The 22,484-nt window shown below is 41.7% G+C and overlaps 1 protein-coding gene across 3 annotated transcripts in view; it reads right to left on the bottom strand.

Annotated features, from left to right (window-relative positions):
- CHD7 (chromodomain helicase DNA binding protein 7) overlaps positions 1-22,484 on the bottom strand; it is an 88,400-nt gene that overhangs the window by 54,979 nt on the left and 10,937 nt on the right. For 2 of the 3 annotated variants that reach the window (XM_086472685.1, XM_086472686.1), the window contains exon 2: positions 2,404-2,825. In XM_086472685.1, the coding sequence (XP_086328811.1) occupies positions 2,404-2,825 (422 nt within the window). The remainder of the gene's footprint in view (positions 1-2,403; positions 2,826-22,484) is intronic. The other variant, XM_086472687.1, reaches the window with a different exon arrangement.

Below are 22,484 nucleotides of genomic sequence, written 5' to 3'. Positions count from 1 at the left end.
TTTCAAAACTTAGAACCAAATACTGAGCAATATAAGCAGTAGTAGTAAATGCATGCCAGACACTAACTTTATCAAAATATTTTACATAATCATTCACAATCTGTATTAACTTGCATTAATCTCACTCCTCTCAGCTACTATAATATTTCCTTTCCAGAGTTAGTGCTGCTGAAATACCGTGGCTCAGATGATTAAATGTTTGGCCTGTTGATTTATTTTAAAAACTTGATTCAACGATCTGTCACTGCACAGGTTCCCCAGTCTGTGATATCGCCAAAGTAAGCAAAGTTCTTTCGCCGATTTAAAATTCTTTGGCAGCACAGCATCCCAGCGCTGTCTCAGAGTTCTTCAGAGACGTTTGGTACTGGAGCTGACAAGACCACAAAATGAGAACAACCTTGTGTTCAAGAGAGCATTTGGTAACAGAGAAACAAGCCCATTATGGGAAAAGTAGGACTTTCTCCACACCCCTGAGTAAGCGTAAGGAATAGCAAATGCTCTTAGTGCTGCTCCAAACATGCTTCTCTCGGGTAAAAAAACAGGGCTTAGTACTTCTAGAATACTGCCAGTCATCCAGCCACCCAGGGACCAGAAAGAAGATAAAGACTCTACTACAAAGGCAACTAAGCAAGCAGTGATTTGTTCCTGCAAAGGAAACACCGCTCCTTTAACCTGCACAGCACATCCCGGGGTTTAGAGGAGATGCACAAAGGGTTGAGTGGACGGGATAGACCAGTTCTGAGGTCTGATGTGCACAGGAACCCAGATGGGTTTTTGAAGCAGGCTCCTTCTAACCATTGCTTATTAAACAAAGCTTCATTCTAGTCAAGACCTTTAAAACCGCACTAATTTAGAGTCCTGCAGTAGAAGACTTTTTACTTTTCGGTGGCAAAAATTGCCGGGAGATGCTCAATACCGTGCAATCTGGCCTGGCCAGCCTTTAAACCTGTGAGTACAGGGAAATGGAACAAAAAGGTTATTTTAGCTGATACAGTATTTTGGTTTCAAAATTGCGTAGTGGGAGATACGTAACTTTTTCTAGGCTGTGAGTTGCTGTGTGTGTAAAGCCCATCCTTAGGAGAGCCTGGAACACAGCCGAAGTACCTTCTGCAGCAGGGACAGGCTGACCAGCTGTCGTTTACTGAACAGTCAATATAACCTGTTCAGGACAACTTTTCATTTCACAAGCCAGTGTTTAGAAAGTCTTCAGGAAACATCACCTCTGCTAATACAGAAACTTCTCTTTGCTGCTAAAGGAACAAGTAACATCCTACTATCCGTGCCTCAGTTAGCCAGGTAGCTGTATCAAACCCAACCAGTAGTCAGTCTGGTAGAATATATGCAAAGCTGATTCATTAATTGCAATTTTTAAACCCTAATACAAATGGATTTCGCAAACTGATTTGGATTAACCAAGTCTGGCTGTGCTTCCATCTGGAAGTTATATTTTATAACGCTAGCCACATCTTGAAAAACAGATTCAGATGTTTGGAACAAATTCAGAACAGTTGTAAGAAATTCTAGGTACAAATGAAAAAAAAATATTGAGCTTTAATGCCTTTTTCCTCTCGGTTTTCTTTCAAGTAGACATTTATAATCATGGTGTTTAGGGAGTTGAGGGGTAAGGCTCACAGAATCTCTGTTATTACCTATGACGTATTTACTCATGTGTAACGGCAGTTTGCTCTCTCTCATACCACTCTGTAGCATTTGAAGCCTATCCCGATAAAGGGACACGATGCCCAGTGAAGAAACAGGGCTGAAGCATCTGGTCTATCCACAAAGATTTTCTGCTAGGAAAACTGTGTTTACATGAAACAGCAAAATTAATATAAACCCTACAGTAACCATACGTGAATATCTGTATAAAAATGCCCTTTTAACAGCAGAGCTTATAGCCCATGGGTTGTGTCAGTACAAAACAGCGTCTGTAAGGGCTGTACCACTTGTAACAGTACAAAGTACCCAACGTACTACCTTATTTACAGAAAGAAAAAGGTCATCAGACCTTTTTACTCTATGCCTTCATCTCTGGATTTGGCCAAACCTACATTAATGTTGAAGCAATTTAAAGTCTTAATTCACAAACCACACACGAGGACAGATGAGCACTAGAAGAGAAAGAGTTCACTTTGAAAACTAACACATCCAGAAACCTTTATGCCTTGAAAAGAAAGATTAACCTTCTGCCTTTCCAGCTTGTTCAAAATAACTGCGAAGCCATAAACAGGAAAGCCAAACAAGAGAAATGTGCCCAAGTTCCTCAAAAACATCATGATGTAGATGGTAGAAGGCAAACAACACAAGATTTCCTCTCCACCCACGCCATTTAGCACAGATGCTCTAGAAATCCCACAAACACACTGTTTTTCTCTGCCCGCATATAGAAGTTTCCTGACTTACCTAGCCTTTTTGCTGGTCTTGGATTTTGGCGTGGTATTTTTTGCTTTCTTTTCCTTTGGCTCTTTAGGGGTCTTAGGGACTTTGGGGGTCTTGGGTTCCTTCTTTTCCTTGAGTTCTTTAGGATCCTTCGGTTCTTTTTTTGCCTTGGGCTTTTTCTTTTTCTTCTTCTCTTCTTGGGAGCAATCCACTGAGTTTCTGCTTAGATTCTGGCTGTCAAGTCCCCCAGGAAAGTCTTCCTTACCAAAACCTTTACTGGGACCTTCTGCAGCAATGTGGTTGTTTTTCTTTTTCTTTTTCTTTTGCTGTGGCTGCGGCTCAATTGATGGCAGATAATCATCGCTTTTCACTAGCTGGGTATTCGGTCCACTAACCTGAGTCATATCCGGCACTGGTTTCTCTAAAAAGGGTTCCGATGGAGAATGCTGAGAGAGACAAACAGAAATAAAATTGTAGATTTGCAACTTTGATTTCGAAAACTTTGCTCTTTTGGAGCAGAGGTTACAGAGGGAGAAAATACTAAGCAGAAGATTAACCTAGTAGTATATCTGAAACATTGTACAGTAAACCAGTAAAAACCAAAGCTTTCTGCAGTTAAAACAGCAAAACGACCAGAAATTCTTGACAGAGCAAGGGTAAAATTACTCTGAAGCTTGTTTGTAAAGTGGAAGCATAGAAAATATTTACAGTATTCACATTCAGGTGCAAAAGGAAACCCATTGTTATTTCAGGTACTTCAAAATAGTTGTTAGCAGAACGAATAACTTGTTACAAATTATTCAGTTGCACGGGAATTTTGTCCTGCGGGAAAAGAAATTGTTAAAGTTTGTTTCTAGACGTGCAAAGGAAAAAAAAAAAAAAAAGATTATATTCACAGGCTGTATTTACAATAAATTTATCAAGGCAATTTACATTGGTTCAGCTGTGACAGGAGGTGTTCTGATCAGCGTGTGAAGGATTAGGCCACTTTAAAATGTAATATAACATTACATTTTCTATCAAAGCTCCACAGCTCCCTACTTGTAATTGAGACAGATTTGTTCCTGCTGCAGATTGGACAGAGAACTACTGTAAGTGTTGGTGAACCTGCAAAAACTCCCGATTTCAGTCTGTGCAGCATAGCAGGTTTACACCAGACTTACAAGTACAAGAAAGATGATGCGTAATTACACAAATGGCAAGTGCCTGGACTAAACATACTGGATGCATTTGCACCTCTTTTCTTCTTAATGGCTCTGTTCTACACAAAGGTCCGTGAGTCTGCAATGAAAAAACACCCAAGCTCCACCATGACTTTGCAGCGTATCAAAGCTCTGACCTGCTTCTCCTCACTGCCTGCCCCTGGTTATAATGCAGGCCGACAGCGCTTTTCAAGAAGAAAAGTAATGGCATGACACCGTACTGATGCCTCTCTTGCAACTGCATATACAGTCACACCATTTCCTCCCCACTCTTTCTCTCCCTGTTTCTCCTCCTTTTCTCTTCCCTAAAAATTAAGTCAGGCTGATCCTAGGTGGAAGCAGTCCCCATTAGCCGCAGTCCCAAAGCTTAGCCATTTGAGGGGTTTGATCCATTGCATTGGGGAGAAGAAAGGTTTGTGGCAAATCAGAATTTTACTTCTAGGAACAGCACTAACTGTAACATTATTCGCATTTCCTTTTCTCTGCTTTTTATTCAGACCGCATTTACTTCGGAGCGGCAAGCGTGCAAACGAATGGCCACAAACCCAAGTCCTGAGCGTCAGGAGAACTGATGGGCACACACATACACTTTAGCCACCTGGATCTAAAAAAACAATGCACTTAAGATTTAGGGAATAAAATTCTTAATATCATTATATGAGAAAGTGAACACGTGAATTTTTCCAAATATATTAATATAATTTTCTGAACGTAAACAAACCGAACCAGCGCAGTCCTAACTATTGTCAGCATTTCTTCACAGTAGCAAAAAACCCCTGTGCTCTGAATACACTCCCATGCTCAGAGGCTACCCAAGCAGCAGAAGGCCCTGTCAAGAAGTGAAGACACGTCTTTATTACTCTTTGGGAGAGGTGTGAATGGCACAAACTAGACACTACAGATCTTCATGGAGGAGAGTCCAGGACAAGAAGGCAGGCCTTAGCGATGGACTGAAGATCTGGGTCTACTTGGCTTAACCAGGAACTTCCAGGGTGAGTCTTGCATGTTTCTGTCCTCCACCTGTTTATTAAGATACTTTTTAGTGCAACAGGGTCTTCGCTGCAGTGGAAATTCAGCTCCAATGCAAGTCTGATGCACTCATTGCATTGGTACCACATCAGTCAGCCCCACCTCAAGGCAGCCTCAGGCATCCTGAAGCATGGACCAACACCTCTTCTAGAAATCTGCCGTCACCATAACGCTGGGAAGTTCACAAAGGCTGGGGGATCTGTATAGAAAACACTGATCCCAGGCAGTCAGTGCTGCCACTGAGTTCTGCAGTCCAATTATACATTACATAAAACAGCGATATTTTACAATCTTCTAATTGGTTTTGAATTTGGTTAACTGAGTTCAATGTCTCCTCAGAGTTCTTCTGTGACACAGAACAAAACTGTCTTCTCTGTACCTCAGGCCACTATGTACTTGTGCATCCTTCATTTTTCAGAGGCCTCGAGTGCAAGCTTCATCAATGTCTTCACCGAGCTGTTCACCACAATACTCAGTCCTCTTTTTAAATACTGATGACATGCTGTGTTTAACATATAAGACACCTAAGTTTTTCTTTCCATGATATATAAAATTTGTATTGAGCAAGTACCTTGTGCTTGGCACTACTGTTTGCCGTATAAGAGAGACTTTTTGCAACTACCTAAAAGCTAGTGTGTGACGCACAACTTTCTAGAACAAATCAGAATCGATAGTTTATTTTTCTTCCTCTTAAGCACGTGAAACAGCCAAGCCAACAAATATCAAAAACCACAAGAAATCCAGTAATGCCACGTAAAGTTAATTCTATAAAATTTTCGAGGTTGCACCTTCATTAGTGACATGACCACGTCACTGAAGTCAGTATGAAGTTTTATACATGCTTGAGTATTCTCATTACCTTTAAATTTTATTTAAAAAATTAAACCCCGTCTTCTTTGTAAGACATGTGGGTTGTTTTTTGGTTTGTTTGTTTTAGAAGTCTGAACAGTAGCTTTCAGCACCGCCACAAGACAACCTGAGCGCCAGGCAGACGGCTTCCCAAGCTCCACAACAGCCACAGCCACCCTTCGTGATCTGACATTTGTAGTTCTACCGTCAGGTCTGGCCAGAAGGGAAAGCACCGAGAACAGCAGCGACTGCTGCCACGCTGCAGCACGCGGTAACTTGTTCTGGGAGAGGCCATCCTGTGAAAATCCAGATTCTTACTACCTCAGAAAGCTTGTCCACAGGAGTCGTTCTCAGCCTCTGAAACAACCTAGGCTATACATTAACTTAAATGTTACGCATGAAAAATATTTTTAAAAAACCCCAAAACTTAACCGGACTCGATTTACAGTACCAAGTTATGTGCATTACAAAATAAAATACCATGGGTTTGTTTCACATCATTCATGATCCCCAAAACATTAAGCTACAAAAAGCCTCATTAGGCTTTGGTCATATTTCCTATTACTTGAAAATGCATTACTTTAGCTGCACGCCGCTCCCTTTGCAGTTTGGCACGTTTTACAATTCACTTATATGTCATCTTTTAAATTGTAGCACTCGTTCAAAGAAATGGGTGTGATTAACTTCATTTTTCTAGGAAGTCTGTGCCTAGACTTTTGCAATATGCTAGAACGGTTGATCCCTAACTGACAACCCCACATTGCTCCCTAGTGTGAAGCTGTGTAGGAGCAGCACAAATCTAGTGAGAAGAGGAGGTCAGAAGCAGCTGGAAAGATGCATTTTCTTACCCCAAAGCAGTGGTCTGCTCTTTCTTAAGAAGAGAGAAAAGGAAGAACAGGCTTTCACTAGTAAATATTAGATTAAGCCTACCACAGGGAATTATTTCAAATAGTTCTACTTCTTTAAATCTACAAAGGATTAACTCTAGTTACAGGGTCACAATTTCTAATTGAAAGAACCCCATTTTCCATTTACAAAATTAAAAAAAAAAAAAAGTATTTTACAAGTTTTTACCAAAAGATTGAAAAATTTATCTGCATACGTCACAGAAATCGCTTTTAGTCATAACAAAGCCATAATTTAGTATGTTGGTACAGAATTTAATCTTCCACAGGGAAAAAAACAGTGGAACAGTAAACACAAATAGGTATTCATCCTATTTCATACTGCAGCAGAATTATTTTTGGTGTTATTTGAAAAAGGTGAAAAAGGTGCTCAAAAATATTGGTGTGTTTACTAGACCCACATCTCTTTAAATCTTTTAGAGAAGAGCTGTTTTTGTAAACATTTAACAAAGAACAGATGGCCTGTTTTAATCACACGAGAAAACCTGGAGCTCACATTAATACTCCTACCACCGACTACCGGGGCTAGTCACCTCCCTAGCCAGCAGCACGGTACGGGCTCCAGCAATAGCATTTAATTTTGCAATGGACATTTTCTCATCAATTCCCACTGCCTGACAGTTAATCAATGCTATTAACATGCAATATCACAATGCAGGACACTCCTGAAGACTGCAGCTTGTTAGAGTAAAACAGAGATTTCTTCAGGAACTCTCAGGAGTTAAAAATAATTTGCAGCTCAACAGGTTACCCGGGACAGGAACACGCTTTTGCATTATCAGTCAAAGCCAACAATATCTGAGCAAATAATAAATGAACACATTATTTGAGAAACTGTCTCTGGAGTGCAAAAATCTCACTTTTCTGGAATTCAAACTTATTTTTAAGCGTCCAAACATCTATCACCAAGATCGGGAGCATTAAAAGCGAAGCTGCCTGCGTTTCACGCTGCGTACACGTTCAGAGCAAAGCTTGCTCTCTGCAGCGCGGGGAGGTGTCACAAACCAGGCCCGCTGCGTGAAGCAGCAAGAGGGACAGGACGCAGAATTAATCCAAGGAGGGAGGTTAAGGAGGAGAATCCTTCTGTGGCTTGAACAAGGATTGAACCACAATCAACTGTACTTAAGCACTGAAAGTAGCTGAGTGTCACTTCCCGAGCAGAGCAGCAACTTGAGGCAATATTGAGCTTTAAGAGGTATGAAGCAAGAGCAGCAAAGTATGGCACATGACTCAGCTAACTTTGTGAAACTTAAACATCAGCACCAACCAAAAAAAAAATAAACCAAAAACAAACCACACAAAAGAAAAGCAGCTCCTTTTTACCAGGACTACTTTCATTTCCCTCAAGGGTGTTTCCAGACTCCCTGGTCTGTTCCATATTTTGAAAAAGATCTACTGTAACCACATTTTATTTAAATTTTCTTGAACTTTGGGTTATTAACCAAGTTGTGTAACAGCAGAACAAGTGCTCGCTCAGTTCCCACTGGCTCCAAAAGACAAACCTCTCCAGTATACCTATACAACGGATAACTTCACATTAGGTAAATCATGACTGAATATTCCGATTTGCAGCCAATGCACTCCTGTTAAATTGCCACCTTCACTTTGGAAAAGTTAACACAGCAACCTGTGACCGAAGAAGTTCTTTTAAAACAGGAGACAGACTACAGCATCGCTTCTGGAAGCAGCTCTGCCTAGCGCCACAGAGATCACTCGTTTGGAGTTTGTAACTTTCCCGATAGCGCAGTCCCCAAGGTGTTAAAGGCTACCACATGTAGAAATTGCTCCACGATTCTTCCTTTCAAAGGTTAATGAAAGGATTCATCATCCCTCTGGATTATTTAGAGCAAACGACTCATCTTGACTATCCTCCAAACGAATCATTTGGAAAGCTTCCACATCGTGTCTCTCTACATTGCTTCGTCCCTGCAATTCTCAACTTGCCTCGTCAACACCTTCAGCACCAGGCCTGTCTCGGCGCTCCCTCCATCTGAAGCACGCGTCGGCTTTTCTAGACCAACGTCAATACTTTTCAGACAATGTCCGGCTGCAAAGCTCACATATGAGTAAAAACTCCGGAGTAAACAGGAATCAACACCACCTCCGAAATGGCAACCAAATACCAGCACCTACATCCAACAACAGCGCAGCTGTCGGGATTTTTTCCTACAGTAGCTGCGGTCCAGAAACATCCGCAAGGCTACGTTCACACCCACAGTTCTTTCCAAAATCTGTTTAACCAATCAGTTTCTTCTCCTTTATTGTGAATGATGATCCTCTCCCTTTTCTGTGAAACTACTGCCTTGGATTGCTGTGTGTCTTTTTTACTTCACGATACGAAAATACCTAGTACTGCCTTAATTTTGGGCAATAGGATGCCGTTTAGAAACAACTGGTACCTCAGACTTCAGAAACCCCTCTAAAAAAATTTTAGTTCCAAAGTAACAACTTGCATTTATAAACCAACAAGTGCTGTCAGTGATCTTCTCTGCTGTAACAGGGAAAGCATCACACCAGGTGTGAATGAAAGAAGTCTATTCTGCAAACAGACACGACAGGAATCTTTTAGTTTACTACATCTCTGTCCATACTTCTACAAAACGCAGACGAAAGTGTATGGAAAACAAAAGTTCTATTAATATTTTCTTAGCAAGACATAACTTGACAATTAAAAATCACTTTGCATGAAAAAAGGTCAGGTTTTAGTGAAGTGCTGCTGCAGTACCATGTTATTTCTTAAGAATATTAATAATTTCTAAGAACATTAATAGAACATTCTAAGACTACCCTAAGTCTTCCTGCTCTGTTATTACGAATGGAGAGCACCTTTAAAAAACAGGTGCAACTATTAAAAAGTTAAAACTTACTGTTCCAAAGTTTTCAGAATAACACTGAATCAAAACAACTAGAACTTTGATGTCAGCAGCATCCTAACAGTGGAGTGGAAATCATTGAAACCAGACTTAATGCCCTCAGCCGCCACTGCAAAAGTACACTCATTGCTGGTTTGATGGAGCTGAAAATTTCGCCGAATGACTATATGTGGAAGAATAAAAACATACTGTACAAAACACAGAGTTCCTTAATTGAGTCTCAGCACAGCTACAGTATTAGAATCATTTATTTTCTGGTCATGTACTCCGTGCAGTAACACAGATTACAAAATATGAATGATATTACTGTGGCCATCCAAAAGCAAACATCCCGCTGCATTTTACAGCAATCCCATGTAGCAAAACTGTTCTGTGCTCACACAAAGTGAGAGATATTACTAAGCCTATGGAGCATCAGGCAGTGCAGCGAGTGCTGATGGTTTGTTCACAGCTCAACTTGTCCCCTAAGAGAGCTCTTTGGTTGCTGTCCATCGATCAGAATCGACATGAGTGTTGATCAGACAACTGCCACCCCTATGATAACGAAGTGTGTACGCTCCACATGAGCTTCCCACATAAGAAACTGCAACAGCTACCACATGGACAGTATGTAACCGCTGATGTGATGGTCCACAAGACAAACATTTTATTAATACTTTTCTGATACAAATTACTTTTTAATATATATTGGCTTAGATATCAGCACAGGTCCTAAATACTGCACCACAGTATTGCCAGACTCTCCACCCTCCATCATCACCACGTAGACTGGTAAAGGACTCACAATTCTGGCAAGTTTTTACTAGCTCTGTAGAGACACATAGAAAGGGTGGGACAACAAGGTACCAAATTCTACTGGCAAAAGCTTACTGCCCATGTTGACAGCTCGCCTACCTCAAGCCTGCCTGCCCTGCACAGCCACGGTCACTGGAAACCGCACTTCCCCCTACGCTCCATTATCAAGCAGTAAACATGCCAGAAACAGGCCAACATGAGTTTTACCACGTAGTTTTGGAGAGTCTGTGCCATGCTGTCTGTACCACAGGGGGGAAAGTGACAGGCAGACCAGCACGAGTCCTGCTGTAAAATGGCCCATGAGCATCTCTTTCTTAACACCTTACTTCTGCCAAGCAGGACCTGTAGTTAAAAATGTGGGTGTTTTCTTCGTGAATTTACGCCCAAGCTATCAATGTACCCAGTGCTTACTAGAAAATTCCATGGGTTAGAGAGTATCCAGGAGGTTTACCACAAGTCTTTTCTAACCCCTCTAAAACCAGGTGCTGGCTGCACATCTCCAGGCATGTTAGGGAAGTCATGCAGTGAAGTAAGAACATGTCAAGATGAAATGGTTTCCAGAGGACCTAGTACAATACTTCACTTTCTCCAGGACAGGGGGTATGGGGGAGGAAACACCTTCACATATTCAATCAAAACAGTAATACGGAAGCTTCCATTATTAAATACAGCAGCATTATAAAGACCAACCTTTTAGCATATATGCAGGCCGAATTGCTGCTCTTGGGCTTGCCTCCACATTCCCACAGCCCTTCAGCTCCACTGTGAAAGCAAAGGAGCCCAAATACATCTTCCCTTTCTTGAGCACATTTCACAGCCAGCTTTAAAATCCAGCACCCTGAAGGAAGTGGGGAAGTGTACTTCCCTGCACACCCAGCCTCCTCTCTCCACCCGCAGAATTCCCTCCGCTAACTGAAGGTCCAATGCACAGAGATCCGTCCTCTCTGAGGGTGACCCGTTCCTCCACCACACTCCACTGCCATCGCCATGGGTGATGATGCTCTGGTACCAGCTATGATTTCCACTTAACACCCCGTCCCCTACCCAGAAAAGGAAAACCCAACAGAACAATCCTGACTGACTGGGTGTACCAAGCACTTACAGCCTTCCCACCATAATTAAAGTGGTTTATAAACATCCCCTACAGACTAACGTCACTCAGAGAACCATTTTAAGAGGGACCTTAATTAGCTCATATCTACTTCTATCAACATGTTTCTCTACTGTTACCAAGTCTAAATCGCAGTGACACAGAGCAAAGGGCATCAGGTTTATGACTAAGGAGAAAATCAAAGACCAGCATACGTGGTGCAAACGCTGCTTCTTCTGACCACAGACAACTGATAAAGTTCCATCTGTGCTTTCACTGCTGCAAAAGCACACGCCACAACACCAAAAGCGTTTCTATTCTGGTACTTTTTACCCCCACCCCCCCTTCTAACCCCCAAAAGAGTTAATAGGAAAACTGATTTAACAGGCTGTATGTAAAAAACATAAGGTGAAAGGTAATAAGGCACATATGTATCTTACATGTTTACTTAAGAGATACAGACTATTAAAACCATAAAAGTATAGGGTGTATACATAAATTCAGAAGTGACACCTCTTTTGATTTGCAAAACCTCTAATAAAGCACGCCTTATCCAAACTCAGATAAAGTACACTTTATTTTCTCAGACTTTACATCAAATAATGTGTACTTTAAGGAAGGGAGAGTAACCATAGAGAGAAAAGCAGCATGCTTGGTTGGTTTTGGTTTTGTTTTTTCCCTACCAGGTGAAGCCGAAGACTAGCAGGCCAGGAAATTTTTCTTTCTCCTGCCTGCTCTGCAGTGCCTAAGGACCAAGTAATTACAGACTTCAGAAACGCCACCTGTTCGATGGACACCTGCGAGTCCTAGCCCATTGCTGGCAAGGACAATACAAAATTCCCTTCCACAATGACTCACAAGGACCAAACTACAGTAAGGAAGCACACCAGGATCAGAGACAAGCACCGATACAAGTGCGTATTACCCCGATCTAGTTACCTGGCACCACTGCATGTGTATGTCTTTTTTTTTTTTTACACCATGTCTGTGCCAGAAAGCCCTCAAACTCAGCTCTATACTCTTCATGTCTGTGGCTACGTGCCACACCGATACACGCACCATCATGTCCTTTCCTCTCGGGCTGGTTATCTCCCAGGTCTCCCCACCAGCCTCGGAAGCCTCAGAAAGAAAGACAGCAGCCCCAGCCAGTTCTTTCAGCCTTCTCGTGGTAAGCCAGGCTCTGTTGGGCCATGCACCCCTGTCCCGGGGCAGCCCCTCGTCGCAGGGCACCCTAACGCAAGGGCCTTCAGCAGGTCTCACCCACCCCTGGGGAAAGCCGGCTCCCAGGAGACAGGCTGGGGATCTCGGCTGCCCCCCCAGCCTCTCTCGTAGAGATGCACGAGGGCAGCAACTGAAGGGCTTTACTTCACACATTCATAAAGCATTAAGATACAGCAACCATCAGCAAAATGCTTTCAAATAAATTTTTGGGCAATTAGCATCTGGTGTTTGTTGCAATATATTAGGAAGACTTTAGGTAAGGTAGCACTTTTCTAACCCCTTCCTTGTATACTTAGGAAAACAAAAGCTCAGCATTTTAGTTTTAAAAGTTCCCCCCCGTCAGATTCTAGACTTGCATGATTAAGAAGCCTGCACGTATCAAAAACTCATCAATCGACAGTTTAACGACAAACATGCATCAGATTACAAGGCTGGTGAAAAGAGGATGCAGTTCATAGGGAGCCTTTACTAAGAACTTTATCACTTCTCCTATCTGCAAGCCCTCATGAAAAAGAGCCAGTTTTCCCCAAAGGCATAAATATATATCATGTTCTAATAGCTCAAGAAAAGGGCAGTGGCCTTACATGTTTAAGATTTCAACAGTTGTGACAAAGGACTCGAACCTCTGAGTTTTTACTCCTGTCCCTAGAAAGGAAGTCCCACTGAAGTCCCACGATACTTCCCACCATGCCATCCATAATATTTCATTAAATAAGAAAACATTCTGAACTCTTCCACAGTTTGCAGCGTTTTTTTTCCATTTCACCAGGATACCTTGCAGATAGAGCGTAACAGCTTAAGAAAAATGAGCTTAAATCATTAGAAGAAACACTACCAGCCCAGATATTACATTTTGGTTTCAGTCTGGAACTGAAAAACTTTTCGTTCATCTGTTTTATCTGGATGACTTGCAATAGACCCCACTAGACCAGTAACACAATATTTTTTTTTCTCTTCCCTTGCTATCTCCCCCCTCTGCAAGGTGAAGTTGCACTGTATCCACAACCACAAGGTGAAATCTTTTTGATTTGTTACTGGAGCTGCTGCGTTTTTGTTTTTAAACTACAACTTGTACTCAAGGCTTTTCTGCTATGAATTTTAAAAAACATGCAGAATTCTCCAATCCCGTGGAATTCTAATACTGTAAAATACATAAAACAACAAAACCAATTTTTAAAATCTATTTTTATGATTTTAATCTGTAAGTTTCCTGACTTATTCAGATTAAAATGGCCTCATCTCAGAATTTCCTAAAAAAGGCCATATTTGGTAAATATTTTCTGATATCCTAAGATAATATCCACAGTAGCTCAATCATCCTGTCTCTACTGTTTACGTCTACTCCAAATCTCAAAGTGTTTTACCCGTTGCTGTTTCAATCTCACAGTCCAGGCGAGCACATTCAGCATGAGGAGAATCACAATTTAAAATCAGTTAAAAGTTAAGATTTTGACCTTCTAAATGCCCTTTCCTTAGTCACAAAGAAGTTCACCATCACAAGAGAAAAAGAAACTCCAGAATCCCATTACCACTTTTATTTCTATTAGCTGTCCCTAAGAAGTTAGAGTGACTTTTCCAACCCATTTTTATCCAGCATTAAATTGCTCTTGTCCAGTAGAAATTCAAAAGCTTTCTTCAGACATTGACCAAATGAGTCACCCTGCAAGTGAAACAGTAAACACGCAATGTAGTCTTGGAGAAAGGATGCTTAAAGGTCACTGTAACCCTAAGAAAAACTACTATAAATTATAAACATATCTTTCTTTTTTTAAATGGCAGTCTGAATTAGTAAGTATTTCAGATACTCCAAAACAAAAAATAAATGTCATTAGCGTCATTTATGAAAAAAACCCTACTTCCTAGTACTTAACTTTTTACAATAATCTCTCTAACACACAGGGTGACTCCTCCCTAGTCACTTCCAGAATCGCTTGCCTCATGCAGTACACAGGATGGATGAGACTCCTAGATTAAAACAGATCAGAATGACGGATATTATCCTGAAAAGGCGACTCCTGTTACCTTGAAACCTTAAGTACAGAAAAGGGAAAGACTGCAAGGAGACGGGCTGTGACGAAAGCAGTGAACATCAGGCAAGATAACCCACCATCCTGCGCTCATCCAGTCTCATCTCACTGGGATACTGCTCTGGTTTTTTCTAGAAGAGGTTCTGGTTTTTCTTTCTCTTTTAAATTCCATACTAATTTCTTTCTAATGTGGATCTCCAGCAAAGCACCTGCCACGGACCCTCTTCTTGAGAGATGTCCAACCATGGCTGCAAGAGCACCTACCTGGGTAGCTACTGGCTCCATGATTCCGGGCGATACGGCCCGGCATGAGGCACGCCAAGAAGCCCCAGTTCCAGTGTCTATCGCTCTGGCCTCAGGCAACTCCCTGTCCCTCTGTCCTGGTTTCCTCGTATGTAAAATGGAGCACACACATTGGAGGAGAGTTTAGAACATGAATGAATTAGTGGTTGTTGAGGTTTTTCTGTGTTATGATTAAAATTACCATAAAAAGCTCATTTAGCTATTAAGTCTTTGCCAAGATATGAAGAGAGACAGTGTTTGTAGGAAGAGTCAGTCTGTTTCGTGAGACTCTGTGATATTCGAGATTGGGTTTACTGGATAATATACAGTAAAATGATCAGGGCATACCTCAAATAATAAAACCAAACAAATTAAACAGCTACTTGTATCACAGGAAGTTTTTTGAGGGTACAAGAAAGGGAACAGTGAAAACACAGTTGCGTACACAGATTACATCCTATTGCACAGGCACAAGGAACATGTCGTGACAGTCCTACCTCAGATCTTTCTTAACCTCCAGCTCTGCAGCTTGCTACCACTCTGTAAACACTATCACTTAAAATATGTGTATTCAGCTACATAGCTTAACATTTTCTGTAGCTTGCTTTATTATTTCTTGATACGTACTCTCAACAGACAGAGTATATTCAAACATAACAGCCACAGACTTCTTGCCAATTGTAGACACAAACAAGGCAGACTCTGCAGGTGGTAACAAACAGTTACAGCTTTCTGGATGTCCTCATCACACCTCCCTCTCTTTTTCCCCCCTTATGTACATATATATTTACAAATATGTAAATGTTTCAAAACATATATATATATATACTTCCAGTGTTCTTTAAGTTTCCTCTACTGAGGTCTGACCCCCTTCCCAAACTACAGCTGTTTCCACATTCACTTTCATATATATATATATATATATACACACACATATATGTACATTAAAAAAACAACCAAAAAAATCCAAAACCCACACCAACCTGCAACTGAAAAAATGATCAGCTAAATCACGTGGGTTCTTCCCTGGTTACACACTCAAGAATTAAATGTTTTCCAGTCTGTCATGTAGAGTATACCCAGTCCTCAGGTTAAGGAAGTTCTATGAAGACAAAACTAAACACGATGGAAAGGCAGGTTTTTCTTTTCCCTCTCCTATCTCTAAATAGAAAAGGAAAATAATCTGAAAACATAACAACTTGTGCGATGGCTTTCTTAAATTTTGTTCTAGATACACTCCTGGTTACAGAAAAGCAGCAATTCTAGAGAAGTCTCTCTGATTAAACAGCCTTTAAAGACCGACAGTTGATCAACTCATGGAAATTAGAGGGCAAAAGGCACAATCTATCTTCAGCAGTGATGCATTTTACACCAACGATACCTACTTTATGAGAGAAAAACTACTAAAGATTTAATAGTGCCAATTAAAGAAGCCAAGAGTTTGCATGGCTCAATGGCTGAGTCATAGACCTTTTGCCTATAATAGGTTCCATTATAGCCCTGAGCTCAAGCTGTGGGAAGAGGATTGCAGATGAGTAAGAGGAATTAGTGTTTTCAAATGTTATTGCAAAGGAAGGTGTCCTTTCAGCATTACACAGGCGCGATCGAGCAGCAGCAGAGCAGCTCACGCTTACTCACAATCCTACTGTTAAATGAGATGCTCGGAAATTTATGGACACCTCACAGCTTCAAAACACTAAGATACTAAGCCCGTCGGTGTAAATCCCTCACAAATTTAACTAGCATTTCATACACATTTCCAAACTTGAAATACTTCAGGACTTTTGTAATTCTTGTGCTAGGTTATTACCGCTGATTTCTGGTATTCATTTATGTTTACATAAAACAAGGGAAGACTGTGTAGCTGAAGACTAAAGTAGTTTGTACTTAAACACAGGATGTCTGTAAACACCCAGTGCGATGTACAATGAGGAAAAGAAAATTAAAATGTCAAAATGCCTCTCGAGATGGCTCCCAGTAAACCCCAAGAAGTATCTGTGCCATAGTACAGTGTTGTACAAAATTCTGATCACCCACATCTACAACAATTAGACCTCAGACACAGGATTATCTTGAAGGAGAAGTCTAAGGGAATTTAACTCTAGATAGATTGCTGTTTATTAAAACATCGGCAGATCCTAATACAGGAAATAAAAATAATTAAGATGGACAAAACTGGCACGAGAGCAAATTTGGTATAAAACCAGTGACTAATAAATTTAGGATAGAAAGTCAGATGCCTGTTCCAACATTCAGAGTAATCTGATTTGGGTAAGACCTTCAAAAAAAGGAGTACTGGCAGCGAAAGCCAGGTGCTCTTCAAATTGATGTTTGATAAGGTTACAAGAAGTAGTTCATAAGATGGTACATGCGACAGCTGGAGGCTCAACTCACTGGCCCAGACAGTCTTTACCAGTACTTAGCTCCTAATGAATGCTGACAGCAAAAATCAACAGCAGAATCTCGTTTAGATTAAAAAACAAATATATTTTAACAAATCTAATTTGGAATATGACAAACACTGAACATATTAGCTCAGAAATGAGTTAAATATGCTTAGAACAACCATTTATGTTTAATTTTCTAGGGGAAGGAAATCTCTATTAAGCAGACTAACAGGGCTGGCAAGATGAGCTTCTGGTCGCAGAAGTTTTACCTTCAAACCTGAAAAAACGGGTTAGTTACCCAAAAACCTTTTCTAATTACACTGCCACATGTAGTCAGAAAAAACTCTTAAGTATCACCTCTTTTATAAGCCTTGCTTCGCTCACGTCCTCAAATCATCACAGCTATGAACGTCACTACTCGGATACCCCTTGTGATTTCAAATGTTTGTATTTATCTTTGTTTGACTAAAATTGTCTTTGCTCTATCACGACTGTCATACAAAATGCAACAGTGCTGTTTAAAACAAAGGGCTACTTTTTAAAGAAAGATGCCACAGTCCCAGTGTCCATTTGCAACAGCTTTTCTAGGCTCTGGTTTGGGGAATTTTCCCAAAACGATGCAGAAGCCATTTTTATTTTTACGCTAGGTGATTGCAATTTGAGAAAAGCAGAAGCAAGCAATTTATGAAATTACTGGTCATCAGTTACTCATTTACACAGTTACATTTATTTAAGTATTAGTGAGGAACTTGTAAGGAGTGGGATAGTGCAGGAGGTGCTGGTATCCAATTGCTGGGCATGTGTCCTGCAAGAGGAATATTGCAACTAAAAAGAGAGAATGTCACTTCTTTCTAATGTTGTGTTGGAAAACCTGTTCTTCCTCAAGAGCTTCCTACACACAACATCCCTAATACAAGAGATCTGGATCAATGAGAATAAATGAAGGTAGAATAAATTCTTCTCTCTCTCAAAAAAAAAAAAAATAAAAAATTGTTTTCCATGGAAATGACCCGAGCTCCCAGACCAGAAGCCCTTGCACCCCTCTGACAGCTCTCCAGACCAGTTAATGAACAACGTAAACCCCTTCTCCTGTCGCCACCCCCTGAGGCAGTTAGGTGTTTACAGGAGCGCTTTATTTTGGGGTAAGTTGGTGTAGAGAAGCTTAGAGGAGACAGAGAGGGGGAAGAGTTTTTACCTTTGGCACCTACAAGTAAGTATATCAGACTTCAGCAGTGAACCACTGAAAGAGCAAGACAACCTGAAGACTGTGCTTCAACTACTTGCAGCCCAGGTTTTCTTGTACAATATATATGTCATCCGTTCCCCTCCTCAACGTTTTCTTTGCTTTACTTATGAACACAAGCACCTACTTCTTCAGCATCTACAACTCAGACAACCTCTTTCTGAGTTAAACAGAAAATACACTGATCAAGATTTCAATCAGTCTTTGTGACTTGCAAAAAAATAAACTGGTGGTTTTCTAGGACTGTAGTAAGGTAGCTATTTTCACATGCACAGCTAATACTCCTTTTATGTATTAGACTTGACAGTTCTGGATGAGAATTTTTGATTATCCAATTAAACATAGTTATAGTATAAGTCCTCTAAATGCATGAAGTTACTTTATGAAGCTGCAGTTGTTCTGAATATACTAACAGACAAAGCAGAAAAGCCGACTACACCCAAAGGCTTTTTGCCTTTTTGAGGACATACAAACACACAGGGAAGTCAAGCTGGCATTCCAGAAAGGGTGCAGGAGCTGAGGAACCAGCAGCGCTCACCCTTCTTCTCGAGGGAGGGCTCCTGTGGCAGGCACCCCTCAGCGCAGCAGGGACCCGGAGCAGGAGCAGAGCCTGCCCAGGGCGCGGGGGCGGAAGAGGGAGGAGGTTTGTGGCCGCCCACGGAACCCCCGGTGCCTTACCCGGCTGCACGTTTCCACCCTGTGAGATGGAAACAGTGATCACGCTTGCCTGCCCCGCCAGCATACCCCCACTGACTCAAATTACTCAAAGGTTCTCTGATGGAAGAAGTTAACAGACGTGGAGGGTACGTATCACAAGCTAAAGCTGCCTTTTTCTACTGGCTTACTAATACTAACCTGCCAAACAACTCCGCTAACTGTGGTTTCATGCTGTCACTTTCCACCGCAAGACCTGCAGCTCCACAGAAAGGCTCAGTTATGCCCAGTTCCCTTCAAATCCAACGGCAAATATAACGTTCTTAGCCGTCTTTCCAGGTCTTCTCCAAAAAAAGCACTGTATGATCCACTGCTTCGATGTGTCATACACCATTTTGATCAGCCAACACACAACTCATCGCTTGGACTCCTCCCTGAAGAGATCACAGAAGGGTGTGGGCTGGAAGGGACGTTAAAGCTCACCCAGTGCCACCCCCCTGCCATGGGCAGGGACACCTTCCACCAGACCAGGTTGCTCCCAGCCCCATCCAGCCTGGCCTTGAGCACTGCCAGGGAGGGGGCAGCCACAGCTGCTCTGGGCAGCCTGTGCCAGGGCCTCACCGCCCTCACAGGGAAGAATTTCTGCCTCAGATCTCATCTCAATCTCCTCTCTTGCAGTCTGAAACCGTCACCCCTCGTCCCATCACCACACCCCTGACCAAGAGTGTCCCCCCCTTCCCTGCAGCCCCCTTTCAGCACTGAAGGCCGCTCTAAGGTCTCCCCGGAGCCTTCTCTTCCCCAGGCTGAACAACCTCAGCTCTCTCAGCCTGTTCTCACAGGGAGCTGCTCCAGCCCCTGAGCATCTTCGTGGACCCTGCACTTGGCCTTGGTGAACTTCATTAGGTTCACACAGGCCCACTTCTCCAACTTGTCCAGCTCCCTCTGGATGCCATCCCATCCCTCTGGCCTGCCGACCGCACCACTCAGCTTGGTGTCATCTGCAAACTTGCTGAGGGTGCACTCGATCCCACTGTCCGTGTCACTGATGAAGATATTAAACAGCACTGGTCCCAGTACACTTTGCTGCAGATGTTCCCTACGCTTTGCCTTACACTCAGGTGTAACCACTGTCATTTCAGACACCAGCCTGAGCAGACCCCGTCTGAAGTGAGGTTTACGTTACAACACAGAACCCCTCTGTCAGATGTTTCTTCCATTTTATTTATTTATTTATTTATTTTAATCAGTAAGTCTCCAGTAGGGGAGACGTAGTTCTCTTTAAAAACTTCCCACACGGATATTGTTGCTCAGCATATGAACCTGCTCTCCTTAATTACCCTCCCCAGGCCACTTAAAAGCGGTCTGCAGGGGACTTCAGAGGTACACAGACCACAGGTTAAACCCACCAACTCAAAGAAGCCTTAATGGATACACACGAGATATAAAACGAAGGAGATCATTAGTAATCAACTCTTATTTTTTGCTTGGAGTGGGAAGATAGCAGTTCTCCAAATGGCCTTTCCATTGCAGTATTTTATTAACTTCAGCATGACAAAGTGGGCTTGAAATCACAGACTTGTTAAAAAGCCTTTGATGTTATACGTGCCGCCCAAGATCCATTTAAGAGCCCAAGATACTTCTCAAGCTCTAGTTCTTTAGTCACAGCACAAATTAAAAAAAGCTTTCGAAAACGTTACGTATTGCATGTCACAGGTAGGCCTTTTCCCAGCTCCTCTAGTAATTGAACTAAATTAACAATTAAATCAGAAAGTGTCATTAGAACTGGGGAGGAGAGGGGAAAAAAAGAAAGGAAAAAACCCACCCCAAAACCTCACACTTCCTTCTCTGCGGACAAATGCCTCATTTAGAAGTACAAGTTGAGGGAACTCTTAATTGTCATGTCTAAATCATACTTTAGTTCTCCACCCAGTCTGATTAACACTGTTCTGTGAAACATGAAGCATCTTCAGTGCAGTATCCTAGCTCCAACCGTTCTTTACACAACCTGTAGTAAAGCGTAAAAATCCCTATACACTGGTCTTAAATCAGACATGCCTACAGCATTATCACGCCTAAGTTTTGATTTATATCATGATATTATACCAGAAGCAGAGAGCTGTGTCCCTTTACAACTCACCCCTCATTGCCAGGAGCAGTTTCCAAGTTACATTTTTAGGCGAGGCTGTTCAGCGCAGCAGGGAACCGCACGAACTCTCTGCCGTCCCCTGCGCCTCTCCAGTGCACCCGACAGCCACACTGGCAATGCAAACACGGAACACCAACCTGTGTCAGACAGCAAAAATTCCCCGAATCCCAGTCTGATGCCTTAGTTACAGAACTATCTGGTTTTCAGAAAGTTTTCCTGAACTATTTCAAAGCAGGCTAGCGGAGAGGAAGACTTAGAACTAAGTAGCCTTGCAGTATTGCAGGCGTTCATCCCTGCGTCCATGACTGATGACGCTTGCCCTGGTAAACATTTGCAATATCCCATTAACAAACTGAGCGAGATAGGGACAACAACTATAAAGCCCAAAGTTTTAGACTAGGTTTAATGACTACATATTTCATACACAGTTGTACAAGTAAACTGTGATGTCAACTTTTTATGGTAAAGTGTCACTTTAAATCAAACATACACTGTATATTATAAGCCTTCCACTATATTTAGCAACAATTGGCTGGTACAGAGAGAATTCTTCCAAAAATAAAATAAAGCACTTCGTATCATTCAGCGCTCACATGTAAGGAAAATTACAGTATTATCACAGTTATCAGAGTCTTGCAGGGCCAAAAAAGATATGAAGTACCAGAACGCAAGTGGCTGGAGGGCCATCTGGAGAGAAAGGAGATGTAAAAGGAGAATGGAAAAAACAAGAGTTCATAGTGACTACGAGACATCAGGAAGTTTGTCATGCAGCTTGTTACGAGTCCTCTCTCTTTTCTTACAGGAACACTAAATCCAAAAATCGACAGAAGTATTCTCAGTTACCATGGTCATTATGTTCTTTTGGTTGCGGGGAGTTAGAGACATAATAAAATACAATTTAATTAGCACAATTAAAATTGACTAATGTGTTTCTGATTCAACTGATTATTCAGTCTGTTTTAAGAAAGGAGTCTATTGCAGGTGTGTATACATCCCTTTTGGGAGCTCTTGTAGCGCAGATGAAAATTTCCTCCCTGATTAAAATAACAAGAGTTTATATTTCACAAAACATAAAAAAGTGAAAGATGAAACTTAAGTGTTTTAGACTCCCTACAACATGTTATATCAATATAGCAAAGATACACTTGGTGATGCATACTGAAGAATAGGTGTTGCACTCTTGAAAACAAATACTTGCAATTTTCCAAAACTGAAAGGTTAATAATATTCCACAGAAACCTGCCAAGCTCCAGAAGTTAAGACTTCTTGACATTTAATTTCTACAGCAGCAACCCAAGCAATATGAACCCACTCCCAGAAGTTCTTGATTTTTGTGACTGTCAGTGTAATACTTGAGCTGCTGTTTCCTGAGCCTTGCTAACACAACTGAACCACCGAGGAG

Source organism: Leptosomus discolor, chromosome 13, assembly GCF_034619465.1.
Source record: "Leptosomus discolor isolate bLepDis1 chromosome 13, bLepDis1.hap2, whole genome shotgun sequence".
Taxonomy (NCBI): Eukaryota; Metazoa; Chordata; class Aves; order Leptosomiformes; family Leptosomidae; genus Leptosomus; species Leptosomus discolor.
Note: the sequence above shows the minus strand (reverse complement) of the source record. Positions and strands in the feature narration are given on the sequence as shown.